The sequence below is a fragment of the Leptodactylus fuscus genome, chromosome 1, assembly GCF_031893055.1.
Source record: "Leptodactylus fuscus isolate aLepFus1 chromosome 1, aLepFus1.hap2, whole genome shotgun sequence".
NCBI lineage: Eukaryota > Metazoa > Chordata > Amphibia > Anura > Leptodactylidae > Leptodactylus > Leptodactylus fuscus.
Window position 1 is genome coordinate 253,389,060 of NC_134265.1, and position 27,727 is coordinate 253,416,786.

General features: G+C 43.2%; 1 protein-coding gene across 1 annotated transcript in view; it reads left to right on the top strand.

Moving 5' to 3' along the window:
* The window catches only part of BANK1 (B cell scaffold protein with ankyrin repeats 1), a 252,190-nt gene that overhangs the window by 37,499 nt on the left and 186,964 nt on the right, over positions 1 to 27,727 (top strand). Inside the window, exon 5 of the mRNA XM_075285589.1 lies at positions 2,570 to 2,681. Within this exon, the coding sequence (XP_075141690.1) occupies positions 2,570 to 2,681 (112 nt within the window). The remainder of the gene's footprint in view (positions 1 to 2,569; positions 2,682 to 27,727) is intronic.

Sequence of the window (27,727 nt, forward strand, 5' to 3'; positions counted from 1 at the left end):
AGGCTGAATGTAGAAGATGTACAAGAGCATTTGTAAATTAAATGTCATCTCATTAGAGTGTCGTTTTACGTGGAGCAGGCAGAAAGGGGTTAAAGGGGTTATTCTTTTTATGCAGATGAAGCTAATTAAACTGATGTTACAATAATAATAATAATATGCTTTGTGTTTCTGATTATTACTATTTTCAGGATACTAGTTAATTGTTAATGAATGGGAAATTATCATAATAATTCTACTATACAGAGTATTTTATAATACCTAAAATAAGAGCTTGTATGTCCAGCAGACACACTGTTCATTTCAAGAAATATAACCGCTTTACTAAGATTAGTTATGTTATTGTTTGTCCAAAATACTCCGCCCCAGGGTGAAAATAATAGATAAAATATAACCTTTATTGATACTCTTAAAACCCCTGAAAGACATCATCTGCCACTGTATTATCTATACAAGTCTATACATAACATAAAGGCAGTCCCATCAAATATAGGGGATCTGCAAATACAAATAAGCTGGACTGTTACTTGGAAAGTACCACCCGAGCATACAACTCTATACCACTTTGTGCTTTCCAAGTAACAGTCCAGCCTATCTATAACTGCAGATCCCCCATATTTGATGGGACTGCTTTTATGTTATTTAGAGACTTGTATAGATAATACAGTGACGGTTGACGCCTTTCAGAAATTATAAGAGTATCAATAAAGGTTATATTTTATTTATTATTTTCACCCTGGGGCTGAGTATTATGGATATAATTTGAGTAGTTGGTTACCCTTCACCGTCTGTGATATACTAGTTATGTTATTGTCTTGTAAAATCTTGTTGTTTTTTTTTTTTTTATTAAGCAGCAATTTAATAATTATCACATTGTGTTATTTGTCAAGATAAGATAAGATAAGATAATCCTTTAATAGTCCCACAGTATGTTACAGCAGCATAGTAGTATAGATACAGGATAATAAAACAGTAACATATTACGGAAGTAGACACACATATGCTGAGAAAAGAAGATATACCAGGAGTCCATAGCAGCTAAGGAAGAGAAGAAAGAAGGAAGACTTCAGGATCATTTAGTTCTCTGTGCAGAGTGATCTTCACTTGGTCTGATGTAGATTATATAACCTGATCGCAGTTGGGAGGAAGGACCTCTGATAGCATTCGGTCACTTACAGTCAAGGTCTCATACATGGGGTGGGATTTATTCTCCCGAATGGAGCTCACCTCGGACAGTATCCTTCTGTCACCCACCACCTGTACTGGGTCCAGGGGGCTCCCCAGAGGCCCTTCTGATCAGTCTGTAAAGCTTGCAGTGTTAATTCTCCAAAAATTATCAAAAGGTTGTAACTACAACATTTGATGAAAGATGCCACAAACCTGTCAATGTATCCAGCGTCATACAAAAAATGTCTTTTATAAATCAAATTATTATTACAGAAGGCTGATATTAAATACATTTTCCCCTTCTGACACCAGAAAGTCAGGGAATATGTTCAGTGTGGTATAGAGGTATAATCCCAAAGCAATATTCTGATTATTCTTAGTCTGCACATAGACATCAAAAAGGCAACTAGAAGTGTTATAAGAAGAACATTTAGCCTAGGGCTCCTCAGTGACATGGCATTTCTCATGGAGTTGCTTATTACAGTCGGATAAACTATTGTAAGAACATTTAATTTTGACCATTAATTCACGTCAGTGATCAGGTGACAATCGAGCAAATGTTCATTAGTCAGCTGATAACATTTTTTATGAAGGCACAAAAATGATTTTTGTTCAGCACATTTTTCTATGTAAAGTGTATGCTAGTAGGGAGGTTTAAGCTTCCATCACACATCTGTAGTTTTGATCCACAATGGCGGATCCACAGTTGTGGATGAAAGTACAGACACCATGGATTTCTATAGGCCCGGACATACAACAGTATTTTTTTAAAGCCATGTGTCCATGCCATATACAAGTACTTCAAATTTTGAAGTATGTTCTATTTTTGTCCATATTTGCACTACATACAAATGTAGACGATCATACAAGTCTTTTTGCGGATCCGCGATTATGGATGACAGACATGTTTTTTTGTGGATCAGTGTTTGCAGACAGTAAAAACCAGTATGTTCATGTGAAGGAGGCTTTGTGTTCTTAAAGGGGTATTCTGCTAATATGAAATTATCCCCTATTTACTGGATATGGGACAACTGTTTGATCGATGAGCGTTCAACCACTGGGACCTCCACCAATCACAAGAGCAGGGGTTCCATTCCGCCATATGTGGAGCAGCAGGTTGAGCATGCAAGCTGTCACTCATTTATTATTCATGGCACTATAGGACATGGCCGGGGCTATCTCCAGCAGTCAATGGAGTGGTTGCACTACCAGCCATTCCCTTACCCATACCGGGGTACCAGGGACCATTTCTTAAGAGTGGATGGGGGACAACTTCAAATTACCATAATAATAATAATAATCATAATAATAATAATTAATGCCATATTATGTATTTTCTCTTACAAATCTTGTATGCATTTTATGAGCTAGCATTTGTTCTTATATTGTACCTTGTTATATTTAGGCATTTAATGTGTTTACCTTGGATGAACTTGATAAGGTGCTGATGAAGTCATTAAAAAACAAGATTTCGTCTTGTGAATACAACCTTCACGAACTTACCCAGCACAGAATAAGTGAGTAATGTATCCATGTCTTATTGATTTGTTTGGATAGACTTCATTATTTTATAAAATTCTCCTCCTTTTTGCAACCAACATCTAGGACATGTTCCCTCAGCCAATGTCCCCTCTGACTCTCCTATATGGCATGTGACTGCTGAGGCCAGTGAATGGCTGCTGCCATGTTGTGCTGTATATAGGTATAACACTGCTACACCTAGCAGGAGGACCAGACACTGGTGCTGGGTAGAAAACAGGTAACTATTAGAGATGAATGAACAGCGTCTATTCGATTCCAATCGAATACCACGAGGCAAACGCAGTAAAAATTTGTTTCCCCTCCCACCTTTTCTGGTGCTTTTTTTTACACCAATAACTGTGCAGGGGAGGTGGGACAGGAAATACGACAATGGAGGCATCGAAAAAAATCGGAAAAAGTAATTGGCTGGGTAAATCAGGTGACCTCCACTTTATACGAATAGTGGATTTCAGATTCAGCTCATATGAGACTGTGAACTAGACAGGGATAGATGCACTGGCAGGGTTAGCTAGGAATTAGCTTTATTTAGGTAGGAATCTTACTCAAACAGCTCTTTGGGGCTCTATATACCTTTCTTGCCAGCCCGAGATACATGCAAGAGTACAGTCAATGCATTCCTATATGAAACGGTCAGTTCCCGCATACCGCAAGCTGCCAACAGTCCCGACTAGCATATGGTGTGCTGTACACAATGTGTTTGCATTGAACTTACTCTCGCATTTAGCTCTGGCTGGCAAGGTCTCATCACTTTCAAACTTCACCTACAAGCACATCTTGTGGTAGCCCATTATATGCTAGTCGGGATCCCTGGCAGCTTGCGTTATGCGGGAGCTGCCTTTTTCTCATAGGAATGCATTGACCAGCGTTGATTGGCCAAATGCCATACAGTGTACAGCATTGGCCAATCAACACTGGTTCTGCCGGAGGCTTGTCTGTGAGGAGGCGGAGTCTAAGATCGGTCCACAGCAGTCTCCATTGTGGTCCGATCTCAGGTGTAGCCGAGTTGAGCGCATAGCTCTACTACATCTCAAATGTAGCAGAGTTGAGCGCATGGCTCTGCTACCTCTCAGGTATAGCAAAGTTGAGCACACAGCTCTGCTACATCTCAGGTATAACAGAGTTGAGCTCACAGCTCTACTACATGTCAGATGTAGCAGAGTTGAGCACACGGCTCCACTACATCTCAGGTATAGCAGAGTTGAGCGCATGGCTCTGCTACATCTGAGGTATGGCAGAGTTGAGTGCACAACTCTTCTACATCTCACCTGAGATCGGACCACAATGGAGACTGCTGTGGACCAATCTTAGACTCTGCCTCCTCCAGCAGAACCAGCGTTGATTGGTTAAATGCTGTACACTGTATGGCATTCAGCCAATCAATGCTGGTCAATGTATTCCTATGAGAAAAAGTCAGCTCCCGCTGTGCGCTCACCTCTGCTATACCTGAGATGTAGCAGAGCTGTGCAATCAACTCTGCTACACCTGAGATCGGACCACAATGGAGACTGCTGTGGACTGATCTTAGACTCCACCTCCTCCGGCAGAACCAGCGTTGATTGGCCGAATGCTGTACACTGTATAGCATTCAGCCAATCAACGCTGGTCAATGCATTCCTATGGGAAAAAGTCAGCTCTTACATTATTAGTGGCGTAATACAGTGATTTGGGCATGTTAGATGCCCCCAAGCATGCTTCCCCTGCTGTCTCAGTTGCATTCCAGAGGTGTTGTCATCATTTCCTGGGGTGTCATAGTGGACTTGGTGACCCTCCTGAGTTGAATAGTGGTTTTCCCTTAAACGAAGCATTTTTCCTCATAGACTATAATGGGGTTTGATATTCATTCGAATAGTCGAATGTTGAGGGGCTATTCAAAACGAATATTGAATATTTCACTGTTCGCTCATCTCTAGTAATTATCACTTCTTTTTTGTTTTACAACAGTCCCTTAGTGTTTGGCAGATTATTGAAGTACTTGGGCAACTACTTTAATTTAAAATGTCATTATACTTATAGGAAGTCTACCACCCTCTAAGGCCTGATTCACATCTACGTTCAGTATTCCATTTGCGGAATCTGCTTGGGGACCCCCAGAATGGAATACCAAATGCATTAAGAAGTGGTGAGCAATGAAAGCACACGGAACCCATAGATTATCATGGGGTCCATGTGTTTTCTGCGCGATGTCTATATAAATCATGCCGAGAGAAAAGTGCTTCAAGAACTACTTTCCTCTCCGCATGATTTGTGCGGAAAACACATGGACCCCACACATGCTTCCATTGCTCAACGGTTTTTAATGAGTTTGGTATTCCATTTGGGGGGGGGGGGGGGGGGTCCCCAAGCGTAATAACGAACGCAGATGTGAACAAGGCATCAGTGTATTCAGCTATAAGCACTGTGTTACAAGGTACATTACTGTGCTAAACAACATACCTCTGTTATATATGTCACTTTTGTAGATTTAAAGAAAAAAAGCTTTGAAGTGAGATGTAGATAAGAGAGTTGTACTCTGAGGGCACTCTAGTAGGAGGGTGATGTCACAGAGGGGGGATAATCAACTCCTATGGGATAGCACAAGCAAAAGATGGTAGTTTGAGAGTAAAGCTTATTGCTCCATGAGATGAATGTCCCCCCCCCCCGTGCACCAACTGCCTCATTTGCATAGCACGTAAAAGTTGTTTTTCTTCAAATCCACAAAAGTGAAATGAATAATATAGGTATGCTGTTTATCATTGTGATGAGATCTGTAATAGTGGTGACAGAGGAATATGTGTCTAAAGCCAACTCCTTTCTGGCATCATTTATGTACATACATGACAAAAAATCTGATAGAGGAAATGACCTTACCCCACCATGCTCCCTGCCATGTCCCCACTGAGGAAATGTGACTTTCTCTATTTATCTGACACACAAGCCATGATAAATCAGCCTGTTTGTGTCAAAAAATGAATTGTCAATGGTTCAGCTTCAGTAAACCATACAGTTAGGGCCAGAAATATTTGGACAGTGACACAAGTTTTGTTATTTTAGCTGTTTACTAAAACATGTTCAGAAATACAATTATATATATATCATATGGGCTGAAAGTGCACACTCCCAGCTGCAATATGAGAGTTTCCACATCCAAATCGGAGAAAGGGTTTAGGAATCATAGCTCTGTAATGCATAGCCTCCTCTTTTTCAAGGGACCAAAAGTAATTGGACAATGGACTCTAAGGGCTGCAATTAACTCTGAAGGCGTCTCCCTCGTAAACCTGTAATCAATGAAGTAGTTAAAAGGTCTGGGGTTGATTCCAGGTGTGTGGTTTTGCATTTGGAAGCTGTTGCTGTGACCAGACAACATGCGGTCAAAGGAACTCTCAATTGAGGTGAAGCAGAACATCCTGAGGTTGAAAAAAAAGAAAAAATCCATCAGAGAGATAGCAGACATGCTTGGAGTAGCAAAATCAACAGTCGGGTACATTCTAAGAAAAAAGGAATTGACTGGTGAGATTGGGAACTCAAAAAGGCCGGGGAGTCCACGGATGACAACAGTGGTGGATGATCACTGCATACTTTCTTTGGTCAAGAAAAACCCGTTCACAACATCAACTGAAGTCCAGAACACTCTCAGTGAAGTAGGTGTATCTGTCTCTAAGTCAACAGTAAAGAGAAGACTCCATGAAAGTAAATACAAAGGGTTCACATCTAGATGCAAACCATTCATCAATTCCAAAAATAGACAGGCCAGAGTTAAATTTGCTGAAAAACACCTCAAGAAGCCAGCTCAGTTCTGGAAAAGTATTCTATGGACAGATGAGACAAAGATCAACCTGTACCAGAATGATGGGAAGAAAAAAGTTTGGAGAAGAAAGGGAACGGCACATGATCCAAGGCACACCACATCCTCTGTAAAACATGGTGGAGGCAACGTGATGGCATGGGCATGCATGGCTTTCAATGGCACTGGGTCACTTGTGTTTATTGATGACATAACAGCAGACAAGAGTAGCCGGATGAATTCTGAAGTGTACCGGGATATACTTTCAGCCCAGATTCAGCCAAATGCTGCCAAGTTGATCGGACGGCGCTTCATAGTACAGATGGACAATGACCCCAAGCATACAGCCAAAGCTACCCAGGAGTTCATGAGTGCAAAAAAGTGGAACATTCTGCAATGGCCAAGTCAATCACCAGATCTTAACCCAATTGAGCATGCATTTCACTTGCTCAAATCCAGACTTAAGGCGGAAAGACCCACAAACAAGCAAGACCTGAAGGCTGCAGCTGTAAAGGCCTGGCAAAGCATTAAGAAGGAGGAAACCCAGCGTTTGGTGATGTCCATGGGTTCCAGACTTAAGGCAGTGATTGCCTCCAAAGGATTCGCAACAAAATATTGAAAATAAAAATATTTTGTTTGGGTTATGTTTATTTGTCCAATTACTTTTGAGCTCCTAAAATGTGGAGTGTTTGTAAAGAAATGTGTACAATTCCTACATTTTCTATCAGATATTTTTGTTCAACCCTTCAAATTAAACGTTACAATCTGCACTTGAATTCTGTTGTAGAGGTTTCATTTCAAAACCAATGTGGTGGCATGCAGAGCCCAACTCGCGAAAATTGTGTCACTGTCCAAATATTTCTGGCCCTAACTGTAGCTATCGCAAGAGGAAGCTACAGCCAGCCAGACATTCCTCCTAACATCAAAAAATAAAGAAAATTCCAGGACCAAATGGAGATTCTATTATAAAATCTAACCTTTCATCTTCATCTAAAACCATCACCAAGAATGTGGTCAACTGTGCTATGCACGCCAGTGAGTCCAAAAATGGCTAATCATGTGATACATACAGTAGATGAACTGTATCTACCAAAGCAAGAGTCACTGTACACTGAGTATGTGATCTTATGCTATTATGGTAATGAGCCCTAATAGAAAACATGGAAAGGGTAATAAATCAGAAACCTTAAAGAGGACCTTTCATCAGATCGGGCACATGCAGTTCTATATACTGCTGGAAAGCTGACAGTGCGCTGAATTCAGTGCACTGTCGGCTTTCCTGATCTTTGCCCCGGGTAAAGCGCTATCGGTCCTGGTACCGTAGCGCTTTACAGTCAGAAGGGCGTTTCTGACAATTAGCCAGGGACGCCCTTCTGCCCAGCAGCGCCTATCACGCTGTGCTGTGGAGCAGGGCGGAACACCCCCTCCCTCTCCTGATAATACTCGTCTATGGACGAGCACTGTGAGCAGAGGGAGGGGGTGTTCCTCCCCGCTCATACTGTACAGTGCGATAGGCGCTGCTGGGCAGAAGGGCATCCCTGGCTAACTGTCAGAGACGCCCTTCTGACTGTAAAGCGCTACGGTACCGGGACCGATAACGCTTTACCCGGGGCACAGATCGGGAAAGCCGCCAGTGTGCTGAATTCAGCGCACTGTCAGCTTTCCAGCAGTTTATAGAACTGCCTGTGCCCAATCTGATAAAAGGTCCTCTTTAAGAAAATCTGTTTTATTTTGCTATGCAATGAACACATACACGTGTGCATATCTGCATGATTCAGAATTATGTGTTGTACCATTTGCACAGTTGCTTGTAGTCATATGCGCCCTATTAGGTTAAGGACACACATTCAGGTTATGTAGTTTATAAAGCTAAAAACAGGAGAGGATTGAAAAAAGTGAAGCTTCCAAAATGACTTCAACAAAAAAACCTGGATGTGCGCCCTTACCGTTACTATGCTGTGTCCTTTGCAGGAATATGATTCCATTACAATGGCTTGTGTTTTAACACTACAGTTTAGTGATTCTTTAAGAGATACACAGAAAGTTGCTCATACAAGAAAAAAAAAACTAAAAAAGTTAAAGAACTGTAAATGAGGTCAAATTGCTGTTTGATGATAAACTCTAAGTAATGGCTCAGTGGAAGACTGTAAAATTGTAGCTGGAGGCCACAGTACATTACATTACAGTACAGTATGAGTCGGCTAGGAAGTTAGAACAGTAATGGCTGAAGCTTCGCTCTGTGCTCAGAATAGCTCAACATATGTTCAGTCGCCTGCACTTACACAAAATGTACAGGTTTCTAAGGTCAATGGTGGAAATGACATGTAATTCTAGTGGAAGAATCCGACAAATTAATGAACATACTGTCCATTCACTACCTGAAAACACTGGGAAAGTTTCAACTCCTGTGTAATAATCAAACTACAAATATTACATGTGAATATTGTACAGGATGAAGAAATTATTATGTGAATAAGACCGGCAAAAGTGAATTAACTCCTACTATGCTGGGATGATTTAGAGGTTTAATGTCTACCAATGCAGAGGAAACTGTAGAGCGACCCAAAACAGGTTTGAAAAGGACCTGGACCACACCCATACCAGAGAGAGAGAGAAAGGAGCTCAACTCCAGAGGGAGTGCACACAGCAGGAGAGTGCTGTTAGTACCTGCAGGAGCAGGTGGACTGGACCAGTTGGAGACTGGTCAGAATTTTGAGGCCGTTTCCACCTCAAAATCCTGACCAAAAAGACGTCTCCCAATGGGAGCCGGTCAGGTCTTCGGCTCGCGAATTCGCCTGAAGACACAGTGGTGACAAATAAATGTGTTTGGAGGAGGTGATAGACAAAAACTTACTTGCAATGGTCTGAAATAATGAACAGGTTATAACAAAATTAATAATCACCTGTCCTGTTGTGATATTTCTGGGGTCCCCATTTGGGGTCAGTGTCCTGGATGATTCAAAGTAGCATCATGTGTTCAGGAACTTATTTTATTTTGGCCAATTTTGACAAAGACCCAGTTAATGATTTGGGTTGAAACATTTCTATTTTTTTCTGTATGATTCTGTGGCTTAAAGGGGTTTTCTCATCCCATGATTTCAGCTGCCCCCCTGTCTCCTCTCCTTTCCGTGTCCTGGTTTTTAGCTCATTCTTGCACAAAGCTCCTGCTTGCTCTATACGACATAGTGATCTCTGGGTTTACATACACAGATAACAGAGACAACGCTAAAGAAACTATATCTAGTCTTTAGCAGAGCTCAAAACCTGAAATCTATATGCTGAAAGAAGAAGAGAAGAGAATAATAGATGGACAGGAGCAGTAGCGTAACTAGGAATGGCGGGGCCCCGTGGCGAACATTTGACATGCCCCCCCCAGACCGACACCAACGCCGAAGACCTCGACCGACCCCCTCCTACGCATTTCTGCACGTTCTATTATGCCTCATAGTGGCCCCTTAACACAGTATTATCCCCCATAGTGGCCCCTGCACACAGTATTATCCCCATAGTGGCCCCTGGAAACAGTATTATCCCCAATAGTGGCCCCTACACACAGTATTATCTCCAATAGTGGCCCCTCCATACAGTATTATACCCCATAGTGGCCCCTGCACACAGTATTATGTCCCACTGTGGATTCCCCTAAACAATTATTATACTCTGGGGTCTTTTCAGACCCAGAGTATAATAATCGGAGACCCGGGGGAATAAAAACATAAAAAACTACTGTTACTTACCTGTCCCCCGGCTCCTACGCTGTCTTCTCCGCTGCCTTCTGCGCTGCTGTCCTTGTTCAATGACATCGGACGTCACATGACCCGGGACGCAGGCCGGGTTCATGTGTCATCAGAGACGTCAGGAAGGAGGGCTGGCAGGATTGTGGAGAGGTAAGTAACATGTTTTTTATGTTTCTTACCTCTCGGGGGTCTGTAAAGACCCCCTGAGCATAATGATAGCAGCGGTAGCGGCTGTCACCGGGCCCCCAATGTCCGAGGCCCTGTGGCAGCTGCCTCTGCTGCCATGGCGATAGTTACACCACTGGACAGGAGTCATCATGCTGATCTGTGAGCAGGTCTGTAACCTAGGGAACTATCTGTAAACAATAACAAGACTCATTTAGTTGTATCTGGCAAACAGAACAATATATACTGTTAGGGTCTGGGGTTGCTAGGTGGGGTGGCATAGACACACATGTCCAGATTCTTTAGTCCAAAACAAAGGTAGAGTTTATTTCCACTCAAAAAGGTAGTGCAGCAACTAAAAGAAACAATACAAAAATAAATACCTGCCCAGCTAGGCTCTAACTAAACATAGAATAGGTTACCTCACCTAGAATAACAGAAATCCAAAAGCCAGTTGAATCATTCAGGACACATGTCGTATGTCCGTCTCACAGCAGGGCGAGGTAGGACATAGTGTATATGAGTTCTTGGATATTAGAGAGCTTAGACGAAGGGACAATCCCAGACAGCAGTTGTTGTTAAGGTTTTACTTTTCTTCACACAGTCTCCACAGCTATCACATACAGTACAGGAGTCTTTCATAACAGATATCACTGTATACTGGCAGTTGTACTTATCACTGGGAAAAGATGGATGTCTCAGTCAGTTCTGGCCTTCAGCTGCTCAGCTAAACTCCCTTCTGTTCTCACTGTTCTGTTCTACAGTCCAGAGTTTCTAGCTTTGCTTCAGGACCAACATGGTGTCTCTTCCCTTTCCCTATTTACTCCCCTGGATCACTGTCTCCCTCCCAGCACACCCTGCTGTGTCAGTGACCACTTCCTGTGTCTCTTGTTAGAGCTTTAACTCCACAGGTGCTGGATGATTATACATCACGGCTGCAGTCTGTCTCTACCTGTCACACTCTCCCCCGCTAATTTCATGTCGTCCCTGACATTGGCTCAAAAATATGGCCTACGTATGGTTAATTTGGACCCAATTGGAACTGTCCTTACTCAAAGGTCAACACCCATTTTTCCTGATTGTAGGACGTCTCCCACATCCAAGATCCCAGTATCTAACTGGTGGATGTCTCCATTGTCCCTTCTACTGTCCTTAGTGAAGAGATGTGAGACAGTGTCCATAGTACTTCCCTTAACATTAACACATCAATGATAACCATAACCTGACTAAACATAACATTAACAATAACCTTTTTTTCATTCTTCAGCTGCAACTCTTCCTCCGTCTTCATCCAGCTCTGAATAACTATCCTCAAAGTAGGTTGACTCTATTCAAGATAACCGAACTAGTCTATTCATCACAGTTAAAGTCCTCAGTAAAGTAGATTGTGGGTAGATACCACTCTGGTTGGTTTACCTGATCCTTAGGTGTCCACACCTGTCTGAACTGGACAGTTCTTGGTACTTCTCTTGGTTCTCCTAGAGTGTCATACGTCAGGATTACCGGTTTTCTTACTTCTCTAGTTGACACTTTCCTGCTGGGTAGTTCTCTTGATGGTTCAGTTCCAGAAGCTTCAATGGTCTCTGCTTCCATGTCGCTTGTTAGTTCATTCTCTGATGTGTTCGGAACTGCATCTGTAGGTCCTTGCTCTTCCATTGGACAACCTATTTCTGCATCTTCTAGGGGTTCCTCTGCTCTTACCTCTTCAACCGTTTCTTCAGTAACTGGTGACTGATCATCTGAGACCATACAATTATTGGCTGCATTTCGAGGTACAAACTCAGGAGCCTCAGGACATAACTTACTTTGTTGAGGAATGTTGGTTCCGCGTCTGTTCGGTATACGGAATACAAGGGTTTGATTTTCCTCATCTGAACTCTCACTGTCATCACTTCCATCAATAACTTCCTTCCTAGGTCGTTGTCTGAGAGGTTTTGATCGACGTTTATCAACTTCCTGAATAGCTTGCTGTGGTGGCAGGTAATCACATGGTAGGAGTAGATTTCGGTGCAATATTCTTGTTTTATTATCTCCTATTTCTGTTCTTACTTCATAAACAGGGCTGTCATCAGATTTTCTCCTCACAACCACATAAACCTTCTCTTCCCAATATGATCGAAGTTTTCCTGGACCCCCTTTCTCTCGTAGGTTTCTGACTAACACACGACTTCCCGGTGTCAATTCTGCTCCATGACATCTTCTGTCATAGTATTCTTTGCTCTTTTTCTGCTCTTCCGCATTCACTTTTGATGCTATGTTGTATGCTTCATTCATACGTTCCCTCCATACTCGGACATACTCAGGATACGTCTTGTATGTTTCTGAAACTGGGGTATCGAACATAATATCAATGGGTAGCCTTGGGGATCGACCAAACAAAAGGAAGAATGGCGAGTAACCTGTTGCTTCACTCTTGGTGCAGTTATAGGCATGTACCATTTTTGTTAAGGAATTCTTCCAATCTCTTTTCTCAGCAGTTGTCAGAGTCCTCAACATTGACAGTAATGTCCTATTGAAGCGTTCTACTTGTCCATTTCCTTCTGGGTGATAGGGTGTAGTGTGCGATCTTTGGATTCTACAGTATTTCCCTAACTTGGCAAAGAGTTGGTTCTCAAACTCTCTTCCTTGGTCATGATGTAGCTTGGTAGGAAATCCAAACTTCAGAGCAAATTAGATCTTTTCTGCTGCTGTCCTGCCTGATTTATTAGTAGTGGCATACGCTTGAGCAAATCGAGTAAAATGGTCCATCACCACTAGGATGTATTCATATCATGTATTTCATGTATTCATTTTCTGGTCACAAAACTTTCGATATCTCTTTGCATATAGGGCCAGAAAAACCATTCACGAATTAGGTTCACTGTTCTTTCTACCCCCAGGTGTCCCATCTCCTCATGGAGTTCTTTGAAAGCCAATCTGTGGTATACTCTGGGTAACACTAACTGTTGGTTCGGTCCTCTCTGACGGTATAAGATACCGTCTGAGCTGAAGTATAGCTTTGACCATTCTCTCAGTAAAGTAGTTACTTCTGGTGATTCCGACTCCCTCTCTCGTCTTCCTGGAACCCTGTTCTGGTCCATATACTGGAGGACTCTTCCAATTGTTTCATCTTCTTGTTGCGCTTTCCTGATAGATTCTTTTGACAGTTGTTGGAGGGACATGGGGATATAAGCTTGTTCCCTCACTTCCATAGTGCTTGCTACTGTCAATGGACACCACAGTGGTGTATATTCCTGCTTCTGGATTTCTATCGCTTGAGTGGTGCTCCTAATGGTTCCCAGGCAGATTTCCTCTGAGCAAGCTTGCATAAATTCTTCAGGCTCTAACGGCATCCTAGACAATCCATCTGCATCAGCATTGCATCTTCCTGGCCTGTACTTAATACTGAAGTTGAAGTCAGCCAGTTCTGCTACCCACCTCTGACCAGTCGCGTTCAGTTTTGCTGTCGTGAGGACATAGGTCAAAGGATTATTATCAGTGTAGATCTCAAACTCTTGACTGTAATACAGATAATCCCTAAATCGTTCGCAGATAGCCCACTTCATTGCAAGGAACTCGAGTTTCCAAGAATGTAGATGATAGTTTTTCTCAGTGGCTGTCAGTGTTCTGGAACCATAGCCGATGACTCTTAGCTTGCCATTCTGTCGTTGATAAAAGGCAGCTCCAAGCCCCACCTGAGAAGCATCACAGTGAAGGACGAAAGGGTGGTTAAAATCTGGATATCCCATGATGGGCGGTTTCACAAGATAATTCACTAGTTCTTCTAGTACTTCCTGGTGTCCTGCAGTCCAATTGATTGGCTGCTGCGCAGAAACAGTGTTTCTTTCCTTCGTCTGTGACCCGCCTCTGGTCTTTTTCCTATTTACTGATGTGGGTGAGCTGATTGGCGCGCCCAAGAGGGTATATAGTGGAGCAGCAATCCGGGAAAAGTTCTTTATATATGTTCTGTAGTAGGAGAGGAATCCCAAGATCTTCCTCAACTCCCCCACTGTAGATGGAGGCTTGTCTTTCAATGACAGTACTGGAGCGATCTCTGCTGCGTCCATGGTATAACCATCTCCAGACACGATTTTTCCCAGAAATCGAACCTGTCTCTTGAACAGTTCACACTTCTTTGGTGTCAACTTTACTCCATGTTGCTGGTAACGTTGGAGTACTGATCTCACATGTTCGACATGTTCAGCAAAGGTCTTGCTGTGTACCACCGTATCGTCTAAATAAGGCTGGCAAATGTCATCTCTTAATCCTTCTAAACATGTTTCCATACTTCTCTGGAATTCTGCAGGAGCAGAACTAAGTCCAAACGGTATACGGATCCACTCATACAGTCCCCATGGTGTGATGAAGGCTGTTAAATGTCGGCTGGACTCTTCCACAAAACCTTGGTGATAGGCCTTCCCTTGGTCAAGAACAGAGAACCAGGTACTTCCTGACAAGTTATCCAGCATGTCTTGAATTTTAGGGATTGGGTGCCGATCAGGGATTGACTTCCTATTCAGTTCCCTGTAGTCACAACAGAGTCTCAATGTACCATCTTTCTTCCTGACACATACGATCGGGGAGGAATAGGATGATTTAGACTTTTGGATCCATCCCCTGTTGATTAGATCCTGCAGGTATTCTTTCACTTCTTGGTGTAATGGTTTAGGTACAGACATATAACTTTTAGTTACTGGTGTAGTGTCTCTCAAATTGATCTTCAGGTTCAATGAGGGTATACAGCCTATGTCAGAGTCATCTTTAGAGAATGCATGGCATTCTTCCCTCAGCATCTGTTTCACTACCGGCAGTTCTTCAGCACTCAGCTGTTCCAGAGGTACTGGGGGATCCCACAGTTCTGGTGTAGTTTGTACAGGTCTTTCGACTGGACAACCATTGTTACTGGATTGTACCACCGAATTCATGGAAGAGAACTGCGCTGGTCTCACATTGGCAGGATACACAGTCTTAATGGTTTCCAGATGGCCTAACACAGTCTTGGGGTTCAGCCTCACTTCATGCTTTGTCGCATTTCTCACTAACACAGCCACCCGAGCAAAACCACCAGTAGGTATAGTCAATATGGTCTCACCTTGGATAATGCCCTCAGGAAGATCTGAAGAGTCTTTCGGTACGAACAGTCTCTCTTGTGGTTTTCTTCCTGGTTCCATTCGTACACCACACTTCACTCTCACCGTTCTATTCGCAGGAATAATGGTTGGACGCGAGCCAAGTTTGACTTCCTTCAACCTCACTGTGTTCTGTGCTTCCTTTATCCTGCTGACCACCTTCTCCGCTTGCCTGCTAGGTATGGTAAACGAGGTGGCTATGGCATCGATTAACGGTGTCAAGGAATTAGTTCGCTGAATGACCTCATTGATCACATTGTACCCAAGGATCGGTTCTTCAGCCACCTTTGGATCACTTGTGACTAGAAAGGGTACGAGTAACTCAATAGCGTTGTTCCTCTTAGATTTCAGCTGAAACATCACTTCCACCCAACCTAGAAAAGGAATTTCAGTTTGGTTCACGGCTCGACCACAGAGTTCTACTGGACCCATGAGTTCTGCAACTGGATGAAGACAAGTTTGCGGCAAATGACTCCTTCTCCAATCTTCATTTATAATGCTGGCTTGAGCTCCTGTGTCCCACAAAGCTTTCACTAGGAGTCCATTTAGCTTACATTGAATCAAGCACTTCTCACCAATTAAGCTAATGAGTCTGTCTTCACTACCTGAGAACTGTCCTTGGCCTTGGGGATGCCTGATCAGACTATCACACTGATCGCCGAGTGGTTGATGCCCCTGTCCGCCTTGCTGTAACTGTTGAAGACGATCACACACCTGGGGATAAGACTGATACAACTTCTGTATGTCTGAAGCTGTTCTGGGGAGGGGTGGTGTTTGTGTTTGGGACTTCATCTGCTTAGAAGTTACCAGCCGCCCCGCACCAGCAACCTTTTGTCTTTTAAACTCAGGGGTCGTGACTTTGGACATCCACTGACATAATGCCCTTCTTCACCACACCCCCAACAATGGACACAGGCGGCACTTCGATTTGACACTCGACATGCTTCACCAGCAGGTCGTCTTCTGTTCTGAAAACCCCCTCCAGATCTGACTGGTCTTGGCTCTGGTTTAGCGCGAATCAACTTTTTCACTTCCGCTAATTCAGCTCGGAGTTCCCCAAATGCTTTCTCCCAATTAGTGTCGGCTGTTCTCTCTGTCAAAGATGATTTGGTGTGCACCGCATGTGTAGGAGAATCTTCTTGCCTACCTTCCGGCTGATCGTTAGGCATATTCATTTTCAGCTGGCCCAGCTTGGTCATTTTGGTTATAGAGCCCTTCTTTAATTTTTGTTCACTCTCAGACTCCAAGCTAGCTGCCTCGTTCATCTTCTCAATTAAGGTTTCATCTGGAATGTTAGGATCTTCCAGGTACTGCTTCATTTGCAACTTTATGTCTTTACTTATTAACCCGGTTCCTAAAGATCTCAAAAACTTCTTCTGTACTAGTCCTGCATCAAACCATTCCTCTGCATCTACTTCGCTGGATGCAAACAACAGCTTGTCTTTGAGTTCTATGGCTCTGAACAAGAAACTTTGAGGAGATTCCTTGGTATCTTGAGAGATGTTGATGAGTCTATGGAACAGCTCTGAGGTGTTTTCTTCTTTGTAGTGCCCTTTTAAGATCATTTTCAGTTGTGGTAAGGTCAAGTGACTTTTCATTTCTAGCATGTTCCGCAAATTCAGTCCTGGGCTGATAGCTTTTACCACTGCCTCGATAATTTCTTCAGGCAGATAGCCTTTCTGCAATCCTGCCTCTATCTGGTACATCAGGTTTGTGTAAGACAGTTTCTCTTTTTGTTCACGTTCTCCAATCTGTCCCAGGATCTTGAAATCTTTCCTGATGGTGATTTGTGATGCTAGAGAGGTCTGTTGTCTTGACTTCCCTAACCTGGGTGGGCTACAAGTTCTACTGGGTTCTGCTGCTTGTTCAGGGGTTTTGGTCGATTCTTGCACAGCTCTCTTCAATGCTACCAATTGCTCTTTCAATTCCTGCAGCTCAGTCTTGGGGAGGGATTTCTCACTCTCAGTGTCTCGCACTGTCTCTTTACTCCCCGGTCTCAAGCTAGTGATGAACTTCATTAAATCATTAAGGAATGTGCACAAGACATCCTCCTCCTCACTATCGCCTAGCTCATCCATCTGCTTGTTGATGGCTGTTAAGAGCTGTCTGTGGTTGCATGTCTTAGAGACCTGTTCTTCTGACACCTTCACATGTGCAGCTACAGCACCCAGTTCCTCATAAGTCAATTGAAGGAGCAATGTACTGATGTGGTTCAGCCGTGTCTCAACATCCATAGCTGTCTGATTGATACTGTGTCTTTAATTGTTGTGGCAGTCTTTACCTAGAATCCCACCGCTGGCAGTCTGATCTTGTCTCTAAATATCCCCGTACGGGCCACCAATGTCGTATGTCCGTCTCACAGCGAGGCGAGGTAGGACATAGTGTATATGAGTTCTTGGATATTAGAGAGCTTAGACGAAGGGACAATCCCAGACAGCAGTTGTTGTTAAGGTTTTACTTCTTCTCTTCACACAGTCTCCACAGCTATCACATACAGTACAGGAGTCTTTCATAACAGATATCACTGTATACTGGCAGTTGTACTTATCACTGGGAAAAGATGGATGTCTCAATCAGTTCTGGCCTTCAGCTGCTCAGCTAAACTCCCTTCTGTTCTCACTGTTCTGTTCTACAGTTCAGAGTTTCTAGCTTTGCTTCAGGACCAACATGGTGTCTCTTCCCTTTTTCCTATTACTCTCCTGGGTCACTGTCTCCCTCCCAGCACACCCTGCTGTGTCAGTGACCACTTCCTGTGTCTCTTGTTAGAGCTTTAACTCCACAGGTGCTGGATGATTTTACATCACAGCTGCAGTTTGTCTCTACCTGTCACACACAGCTCCAAAAATATGGCCTCTCTGTTTGGCTCTCCAGCCAAGCTCTGCCAAAGTGTTGCTGCTGGAGCTGACTCTCTGCAGCTGAGTGGCTGCCGGAACATCCCCAAAGTGTGGACTGGAGGGGGGTGGAATGACAGGTCCTACTACCAATCTACCTGTCATTCCTAAAAATCCAGCCCAATACTGAGCATTTACCAAAATGCTTAGCAGACGAAGGTTGTCTGCTGAGAACAAACATTCCTTCTGGAGTTTTCTCATCTCACCCACCTTAGTAGTCTGGGTGAGATGTACACTCCCTCTATTACCTGACCAACCATCGGCTTACAATACATAGCAATATATTGGGTTAAACACATCAGTTAGCTTCAGCTACAAGTCTGAATATGATCCTTTAGATGGGAATACCCCATTTAAATAAATACGTTTACAGCTTTTGATTTTCTGGCAGCATTTTGTCATTAATAAATTTTGTAACATAAAAATGGATGTCACATGGTCATTATTCACTGTCGTGTGAACATAACTTGACTCAAGATGCTGTTTCTGCTTTGATTATGAGGAGTCCATTCTAGGAGAGAAGATGATCACATTTTTGCACATCTGGATCCTGAAAAGGCCTGATGCTGTCTTATGTGCAATTGCTACAATTGATCATGGCTTCCAGCGATGGCATCCGAACATGGACATGTGATGAATTTCACTAACTGCAGCAATGAACTGTCATTACCACTGAAGTCAATGCTGGGTGGTTTTTTAGGCCAAGACCCCATGGAGCGAGCCGCATCTGAAAAACTCTGTGGAAAAGACCACAGTGGAAACACATCAATTTTTTTTCCGCAGCATTTTTCACAGAAAGTCTCTGCCGTTTTTCTGATTCTATTTTACCTATACAGAAAATTCCAGAATTTCTGTACTATAATTGACATGTTGCAAGTTACAAAAATGCAAACACTTTTGAAATTGCAGGATTTGCTGCAGATTTTTTCCTGCAATAAGGGGAATGGATTAGCCAAAATACCATCCACTTTTCAGACAATAACATTTCTCTCACTAGCTTAGAGGTGACAGTATTTTTTTGATAGGTTACCAATGGAAACGACAATGAATATTCTATAGTCTGGCACGTGTTAGAAATGCAATGATTTCCTTATTGTGGCTGGGATATCTTGTCACACATGTACTGTTCCTGTCTGATAATCTGTCTACAATAAGGAAATCATGGCTGAGTTTCTAAAAAGTGCTGGACCGCAGAAAGATCCTGCATTCATGGTTGCATTAATTGGCAACTGGCTGGCAACAGACTGTCACTACTGCGATAGTTCAATTCTTTAAAACTCTGCAAAATGTTTATTTATAATTGCAAAAACTTTAACTATTGTCTATAAATTTAAATGTGATTATGCTTGTGGTAAACCCCTTTAGCTATGTTCACACGTGAATTACGTGTCGAATAATTTGGTCCGGAAGAAAAACGCTTCCTAATTGGGAAGTGGTTATTGGACCTTGAGACGTTTTTTGTAGCGTTTGCAGGCGGACATCCCCTCCTGGAAAGTGAATGGACCTTTGAAAACCGCGTTGCAGTTTTTGGTTGCGGTTTTTGCCAAAAACCACAACACATTTTTTGGACAAAAAAAACGCTATGCGGTTTCCGCCTCCCATCCACTTCTATTGCCCTCCTGAGGCAGAATCCGCCTCAAGAAAGGTCATGTTGCTTCTTTTTTTTCCCACTAGCGGCAACATGCCATTAGAGCAAAAAAGAACGCTAGTGGTCTCCATAGACCATCATTGTGAGGGTGTGGATTACGATGTGGATTCTGCGCCATAATCCGCCCCCTTTGTGCCTGTGGGAACGGGCCCTTAATGTTGCAGCCACATTGTCATCATTACTGGTGGCCAGGATACCAAGACTGACATGGTCTGGGAAACAGTGCTATAGGGGCAGTGGTAGATTAGTGAAGTGAGTGTCACTTCTGTTATTATGTTATACTAGCTATAGCCCGCGACTTCGTCCGCTGTCCCCTCACCCTTGCGCGATCCACCTACAGCGCAGCCCGTGGCCCCCCATGGCCCTTTCCTTGCATCCAGCGCGGTCACCTCCCACAGCGTCGTGGGCCAGGACCCCACGGACCCGCTGCTGCACCTCTGGCCCTCCCCTTTCCCTCCACTTGCACCCCCGGCTCTCCCCTTACCCCCCACCCGCGTCCCCGGCCCCCTTTCCCCCTTTAGAGTTACAGTCACCTCCTACATCTACCTCTTCCCCCCAGCACCACCCACCCGTGACCTTGGTGCCCCCCCCTTTCCACATGCTTAATCTGGCCCCCTCCCCCACTTGCCTTCTGCGCTCTGGTGTGAAACCCGCCCCCCCCCCGCCCCCTCTCTAACCCCTACCACCAGCACCTCCCCCAAACCAGAAACCCCACCCACCCACACCCCCTACCGATCACCCATGCCCCACCACCCCTCTCCCCTTTAAGCAAGCCGGCGATCCCTGTTCCCGCAGCACAGCTGACTAAGACGGCATTTCTTCTGCCGGCACTGCTATGTTCGTGTTCCGCGCCGGCACCCGGAGGAAGCTCTGGGGCCGGCATCACGTTGCTATGGCAGCCGGGAGCCGTGCGCAGGGTCCCCGGGCTGTCGCTCCTACTGCAGCCTATGACACATAGTCTGCAGTAGAAGTGTCGGTTTTATGCTATGCTATACCAGCGCTTCTATTGCAGTTTACGTAGCCTGGGCTGCAGTAGGAGCAAAAGACCGACATGACGGGGACCCTGCGCAAGGCTCCCGGCTGCCATAGGAACATGACGCTGGCCCCGGAGCTTGGTCCGGGTACTGAAGCGGAGAAGGAATATAGCGGAGAAGGAGCAGCGCAGCGCCAACGCACTGACAGAGGTCATCAGGACAGGTCAGCTGTGACTGAGGCGGCGTTAGGGTTAATAGAGACGATCGTTGTGGACACCGGCCACCCCCCACCCCGCTGGACTCACCTTGTGTATGGTGTGTAGTCCGCAACATCTGCCGGTCCTGTGTAGCCGGCCGGCATGCCGGCAGTGTGTAGGCGGCCTGGGATGGCAGCAGCGGCTGGAGCATGTGGGCTGCCGCCATGTTGACTACGGTCTTCCCGGAATCCCGGTCAATCGGCCCGCCCACACTTTGCCGGCAATGTATGGTGCTGCAGCGCTGGCTCCATAGCCCGCCCACACCCTGTCATGCACCAATAGGAGGTGCGTGGAAAGACCTGGGCTGGCAGAATGCCAGCTCCTACATCAGAGCAGGAGAGAACTTTGGAGGGTCGCGGTGGCGATTTGGGGTGAGTGACCCACATTTAAAGTAGCCTATTCTTCCTTCCTGGGCAATATGTCGGTGTGTGTGAAATTTCAACAAAATCCATTCAGCCGTTTGGCTGTGATTGAGGAACAAACATCCGAACATCCAAACACACAAACACACAAACCCACAAACTGTCACATTTATAATATTAATAGGATTAAATGTTAGGGGTTTTTTTAGGGGTTACTTTTTTTTTTTTTCTTCTTGGTGGCTGAACAAACCCTTCGAGACATGACATTAACCTACAGGGTAGCATTGTAAATGTCACATTTGAAACAGTTTTCTTTTTTTTTTTTTTTTTTATTCGTGGGAGTCCGTTATCAATGGAGTCTTCCATTATGTGCTCATTTTCCATCTCCTAACTTCTTAAAGTCTTAGAGTCCCTAAAACTCATATATATTGTGAGAAGGTGACGGGCAGAGTGCTGGAGTCCAGTTATATCAGTCCCAGGTTTCTGACATATGTGTGGTCCAGGGCAGATCTGGAGTAGGCCTCAGCCCTGGTGTAGATCCTTTTCTCATTACTGGGCCAGAAAAGGCAGCAGCTCCTGCAATGTGTGCAGTTCTATGAGGTGAAAGGAGGTGTGTGGTTCTGTCCTGTAATCCTGAGTCCACTGAGACAATATTGCACTTGTTGTGTTCGTGTGGCTGGAAGTAAGCCACATGTATAGTTAAGTTATCAGCTCTGTTTAGTTAGTTGCTCAGACGAGCAGGTTTTTTATTTAGTTTTTGCCTGAAGTTAAGGCTGTATTTTATTTTGTTTTGTTTATTTTGTGCCTGAAGTCACAAAATAAACCGTTTGCTGCATATTTTGTGCCCCTGTCTTGACTGTTTGGGACCGCACCACTGTTTCTACCGAGCTACCTTTCCCACAATATACATAGATTCAAATCCTGTAAATAATAAAATAGCTCTCATTTTTCATGTGTATTTTAAGTGTATTACTTTCAACTGTTCCATTGTCTTTATTCCCTCACACTAGTATACAATTCTAAGCTTCTCACCCCCCTTCTTTTGTGATTCTAATGAATTCCTTACACTAGAAATTAGTGAACATAGGCAAAACAGTTTCATAGAGGTATAGATGAAAACATGGAGAAAATGTTATATTCATGTCTAGGAAACATAGTGTTTATAAACAAAGAAGACACCTTGTGCTTGTGAAATATCTTCTCTGTTTCCTCCTCTCATCTCCCACCTTAGTTACAGGAACATTTGCTTGACAGCTATTATATATACAGAGTAGAGAGTAAACAAAAGGATAAATCTTAGCACTCCAATAACAGTGTAGTCTATTCATACCGGATAAATCTTAACACTCTATATATTCTGCTCATAAATATGCAGCCATTCTGTTCCCAGTAACCATGTAGGATTCACTTTATAGAAGGAAGTGGCATCTTCAGGGCCAGTACACCCAGCCATAACATCATTTTAATTCATTCCAGGTCACAGGAGAGAAATAGAGAGAAGCATGAGTTTACATTCACAATATTGCAGCAATTACTGTGGCTATTGATTATTCCAGGAAAAAAATCCTGAAATCCTGCAATTCTTAATCTGTCAAGCTGTGATCAGCCGAGGGCTCCTAAGTGCTTCTGGTCTGATTGCTTCTGTTTAATTAACATTCTTTGAATTATTGATCACTCATTGAGATGTTACCCACCTGGAAATGGCACTATACATAAAAGTGACTGTGAACAGGGTATCCCCATGGTACTGTCTAATAATGATAATATACAGACACAGGCAAAGTGCCTCATTAGAATCCAATATTTCGGACTCCTGGATGACATAACAATATTTAGGCAGAATGTCATAGATCGTGTTCATAAAGTATCCAACCCATGTAAACAGGTTTATTGGTAGCACTAAATTTCGGCATTTATCCCATGTTCCCTCTTCACAAATGTGTTTATTTAACAGTAACATCAACTTCTGCAGGGGTGGGATTAAAATTTTTTAACAGGTTCTATGGTGTAGGATTGGGGAGCAGGGTGAGGTGTCGGTGCATAAACAAATTCAAGCCATTCCTATTTTGACACAAAGCCATGCCCCTCTTTGGCACCCTCAATGGTGCCTCTTGTAAGCCAGAATGTTCCCTGTCCTCCTAATATAAATTATGCCCCATATATTAAATGGGGTATCCACCTTTCTAATGTTGACGGCCTATCCTTAGGATAGAATTTGAACATTACATCCGTGTGGGTCCAACTATAGGTCATCTGTTCTGAGACAGTGTGGTTACAGTAGATGACTGTACAATGTGCACTGCAGCAGTACTTAAACCCACTTCTGGGCATCATGGGCAGGTACTGAAGTTCTGAAGCCAGAATATACTAAGTGTCAGGGTCTGGGGTTGCTAGGTGGGGTGGCATTGACACACAAGTCCAGTTTCTTTAGTCCAAAACAAAGGTAGAGTTTTATTTTCACTCAAAAATATAGTGCAGCAACAAAAGGAAACAATACAAAAATAAATTCCTGCCCGGCTAGGCCCTAACTAAACATAGAATAGGTTACCTCACCTAGAATAACAGAAATCAAAAAGCCAGTTGAATAATTCAGGACACAGCTCCAAAAATATGACCTTTTTCTTTGGCTCTCCAGCCAAGCTCTGCCCAAAGTCTGCTGATGGAGCTGACTTCTTAAGCCTCCTTGACGAGGAGACTCTCAACAGCTGAGTCGCTGCCGGAACATCCCCAAAGTGTGGACTGGAGGGGGGGGGGGATGACAGGTCCCACTACCAACCTACCTGCCATTCCTAAAAAATCCAGCCCAATAAACAGAACTTTAAAATAACACTCAGTAGACTAAAGTATCTGCTGAGAACCATTCTTTCTGGAGTTTCTCATCTCACCCACATGAGTAGTACACCCCCTCCATTACCTGACCAGCCATCAGTTTACATAAGTTACATGATTACTAAATATATAGTCTGGAATAGTTCTTTCTCTGGGTATCCCAAAACCAGATTCCTTACAAGTATATTGAATTTGTACAGTACAGTGTTTGTAATGTTAAATGGGTGTTAAAAATAAAATAGATCAGTTTCATCTTTAAGAAGATGACTAAACAAATCCTTTTCCCAAAAGAGAAATAAAAAAAAAAGTCATAAATGTTATAAAGTAATAATAATAAAGAAAGCCATTACTCACCTCTGTAAGCCGCTGCTGATCCATTGATCCAGTACAGATGCTTCGTCAGCCTTTACAATATGGCAGTGATGCTAATAGTATAGCATTAGTCCATTGAGGCTACTGATAAACTGGAGAGGCCATGTGCAACCGTAGCACATCAATATGTCGTGTACCAGTGGAACATTACACACTGTCCCAGAGTTAACAATTATTTAACCACTTCCCATCCTAGTCTGTGCTTTTAAGTCTCACTAAGCGTATAATTGCTGAGCACTGTATGGGTGTCATGAATGTTCCTAGGCAAATGTATTTATTTATTTTTTAAGGAAATGTGGTGAACCATACTAAAACTGATATACGTGATATCACCATAATCTTAATTACAATTACGACCAGCTCAAAAATCATGTTTTGTCATTTTTAATGAAAAGTGAACTCCATAAAAGCCAAACACATAAGATGTTGACAGAATTGTGCATCTTTCATTTGGACCTCCCCCCAAAAATTAATAAAAGCTAACCAAAAATTAGACACATTATAAAATGGCGCCAACTTAATTACAACTTATTGCACAAAGAATAAGCTTTCATATAGCAACAGAAAAATAAGACAGTTATGACATTTGAGAAAAGTCAAGTCCTGAGCATTGTAATGATTTATGCTGCTTACTGTTGTATGCTATCACAGAGGGTCTAACCATCCCATGAAGTTACTGTTGTAATTTAAGAAGGACTATACCAATGAGGCTGGAAAAATTGGATGGTTCATCCCCTTCAACCTTAGAATTTTCTAGTGAGGGGGAGGAAACAGTCAGCAATTCCTCTCTCCCAGGAGCAGAGAGTTTAGCTGAAGTGTGTAGGTTAGTCTTTCTGAAGCCTAGCACCTATAAATAGAGATGAGTGAGTAGTGTTCGATCGAGTAGGTGTTCGATCGAATACTACGGTATTCTAAATAGTCGTACTCGATCGAACACTACTAGCTGTTCGAAGTTTAAGGTTCGATGCAGAACCAGCGTTGATTGGTAGAATGCTATACATTCTGCCAATCAATGCTGGTTCTTCTCTTACCTTTAGAGGTCTTCTCCGTGCAGAGTCCCCGCGGCGTCTTCCTAGGCAGAGTGAATTCCAGCCGGAAGAAGACGCGGGGACGCTGGGCTGGGAGAAGACTTCAAGGAGAATCCAGCCTGAACGTCACTCGTGGACTTGGTAAGTATAATTTTATCGAATTTTGCGTACCCCTGAAACGAGCATTTCCCCCCATAGACTATAATGGGGTTCGAAATCCGTTCGAACAGTTGAACAGTGTGCGGCTGTTCGAATCGGATTTCGAACCTCGGACATTTTAGTGTTTGCTCATCTCTACCTATAAATCATAGTAATGTTATTCTTCAGTCAAGGAAGAGAGAAACTATTGTTCTGCTCACTTTTTGCATTGTGCCCATGATAAAGACTGTAAGGAAAATAATTGCAGCTACTTTTGTTTTTGAAGCGGATAAGAAAGAGTGCACGATTTAGAGACAGATTGCCAGAACCAGCGAAAAAATAAGGGTACGGTCACACTAGCTTTCTGTGACCATTCAGGGACACCATCGCCTATTCCGCTTAAAAATTTGGAGAGAAAGGTCCTGCAAGCAGATCTTTTCTGTCCAACAATTTCGTGCAGAAACACAATGGACCCCATTATAATCTATGGGGTCTGCGGGTTTTCGCAGGTAAACACTTTTTAAGTGGATAGGGTTTCTGTTTTTCGGGTCCCCAAAAAGACACAAAGAATGGAATCCCCAGTGCTAGTGTGAACTTAAAGTAACTGAGCTATGGAAAACCATCTGGTAGCCTTTATTCCACTTGCTTTGCTTGAAGCTATAATGAAACTATGGGTTGATCTCCGTCAACCTGCACTAATATCAAGGGCATCCCAATTACCATCAGGCAGGAGACTTACAACAGGATATGCCCTGGGGAAAACCAAAACCATGAACTTCCACACTGCAGGCCCCCCCCCAGGCCAGGGGGCCTGTACTGATTGTTTTTATAAAGCGATGTGCATGGTGTATGGCACTGCCGCTCTTCAATAGGCAGAAGTAATAGCAATTAAAGGTTTGTTTTATACTGTGCTAGATTTGTATCTATCTACATTGTACAATGCACAACTCACCACTACACCCCCTGGAGAGTACTGGATTCTGGGTGGTCAACTACAGCCACCATCAAACCAAATGTGATAGACTACTACTCCCATTTTCCCTACACTTCTCCACTGGGTTGCTGTAATTACTTGTACAGTAGCTTATAAACAAAGACTAGTGGAGAAACGGAAACATCGGTGCTGGATAGACAGGAAAATGAAGCAGTAAACAGTGTTTTCTTCATCAACCATGCTGATGTATGCATCATATTGTATTACATCTCCATATCTCCTGTAGCATAAACCTACTATAAAATACTTTTAAAATATTGAGAAAATATATTTTTCAGATTTGTTATATATTGTTCAATAAAAATGTTGAGACATTTAACATTATCGATTCGTGCAGTAACAAACGTGACCTGCTGCAAATAAACATACATTATTCAGGAGGAGGAAATCACAGCAGAAGATTGTTTTTATAAAGTGATGTGCATGGTGTATGGCACTGCCGCTCTTCAATAGGCAGAAATAATAGCAATTAATGGTGTGTTTTATAATGTGCTATATCTGTAACTATCCACATTGTACAATGCACAGCTCAACACTACTGCGAGCAGGAAACGGAGAAAGGACATGAATGAAACCAAAAGGATAAAAAGATAGTCATTCATACAAGTCTGTGGTCAGTTGCTTAGCAACTATATAGGAATACAAAGATAATGTTATGTCACACGTGTCAGTGGATAAATTAATATCAGATGTACAACAGAAACATGGACAATGTAATGAGATGATGTTTAATAACACTACAAATATATTCTCCCAGT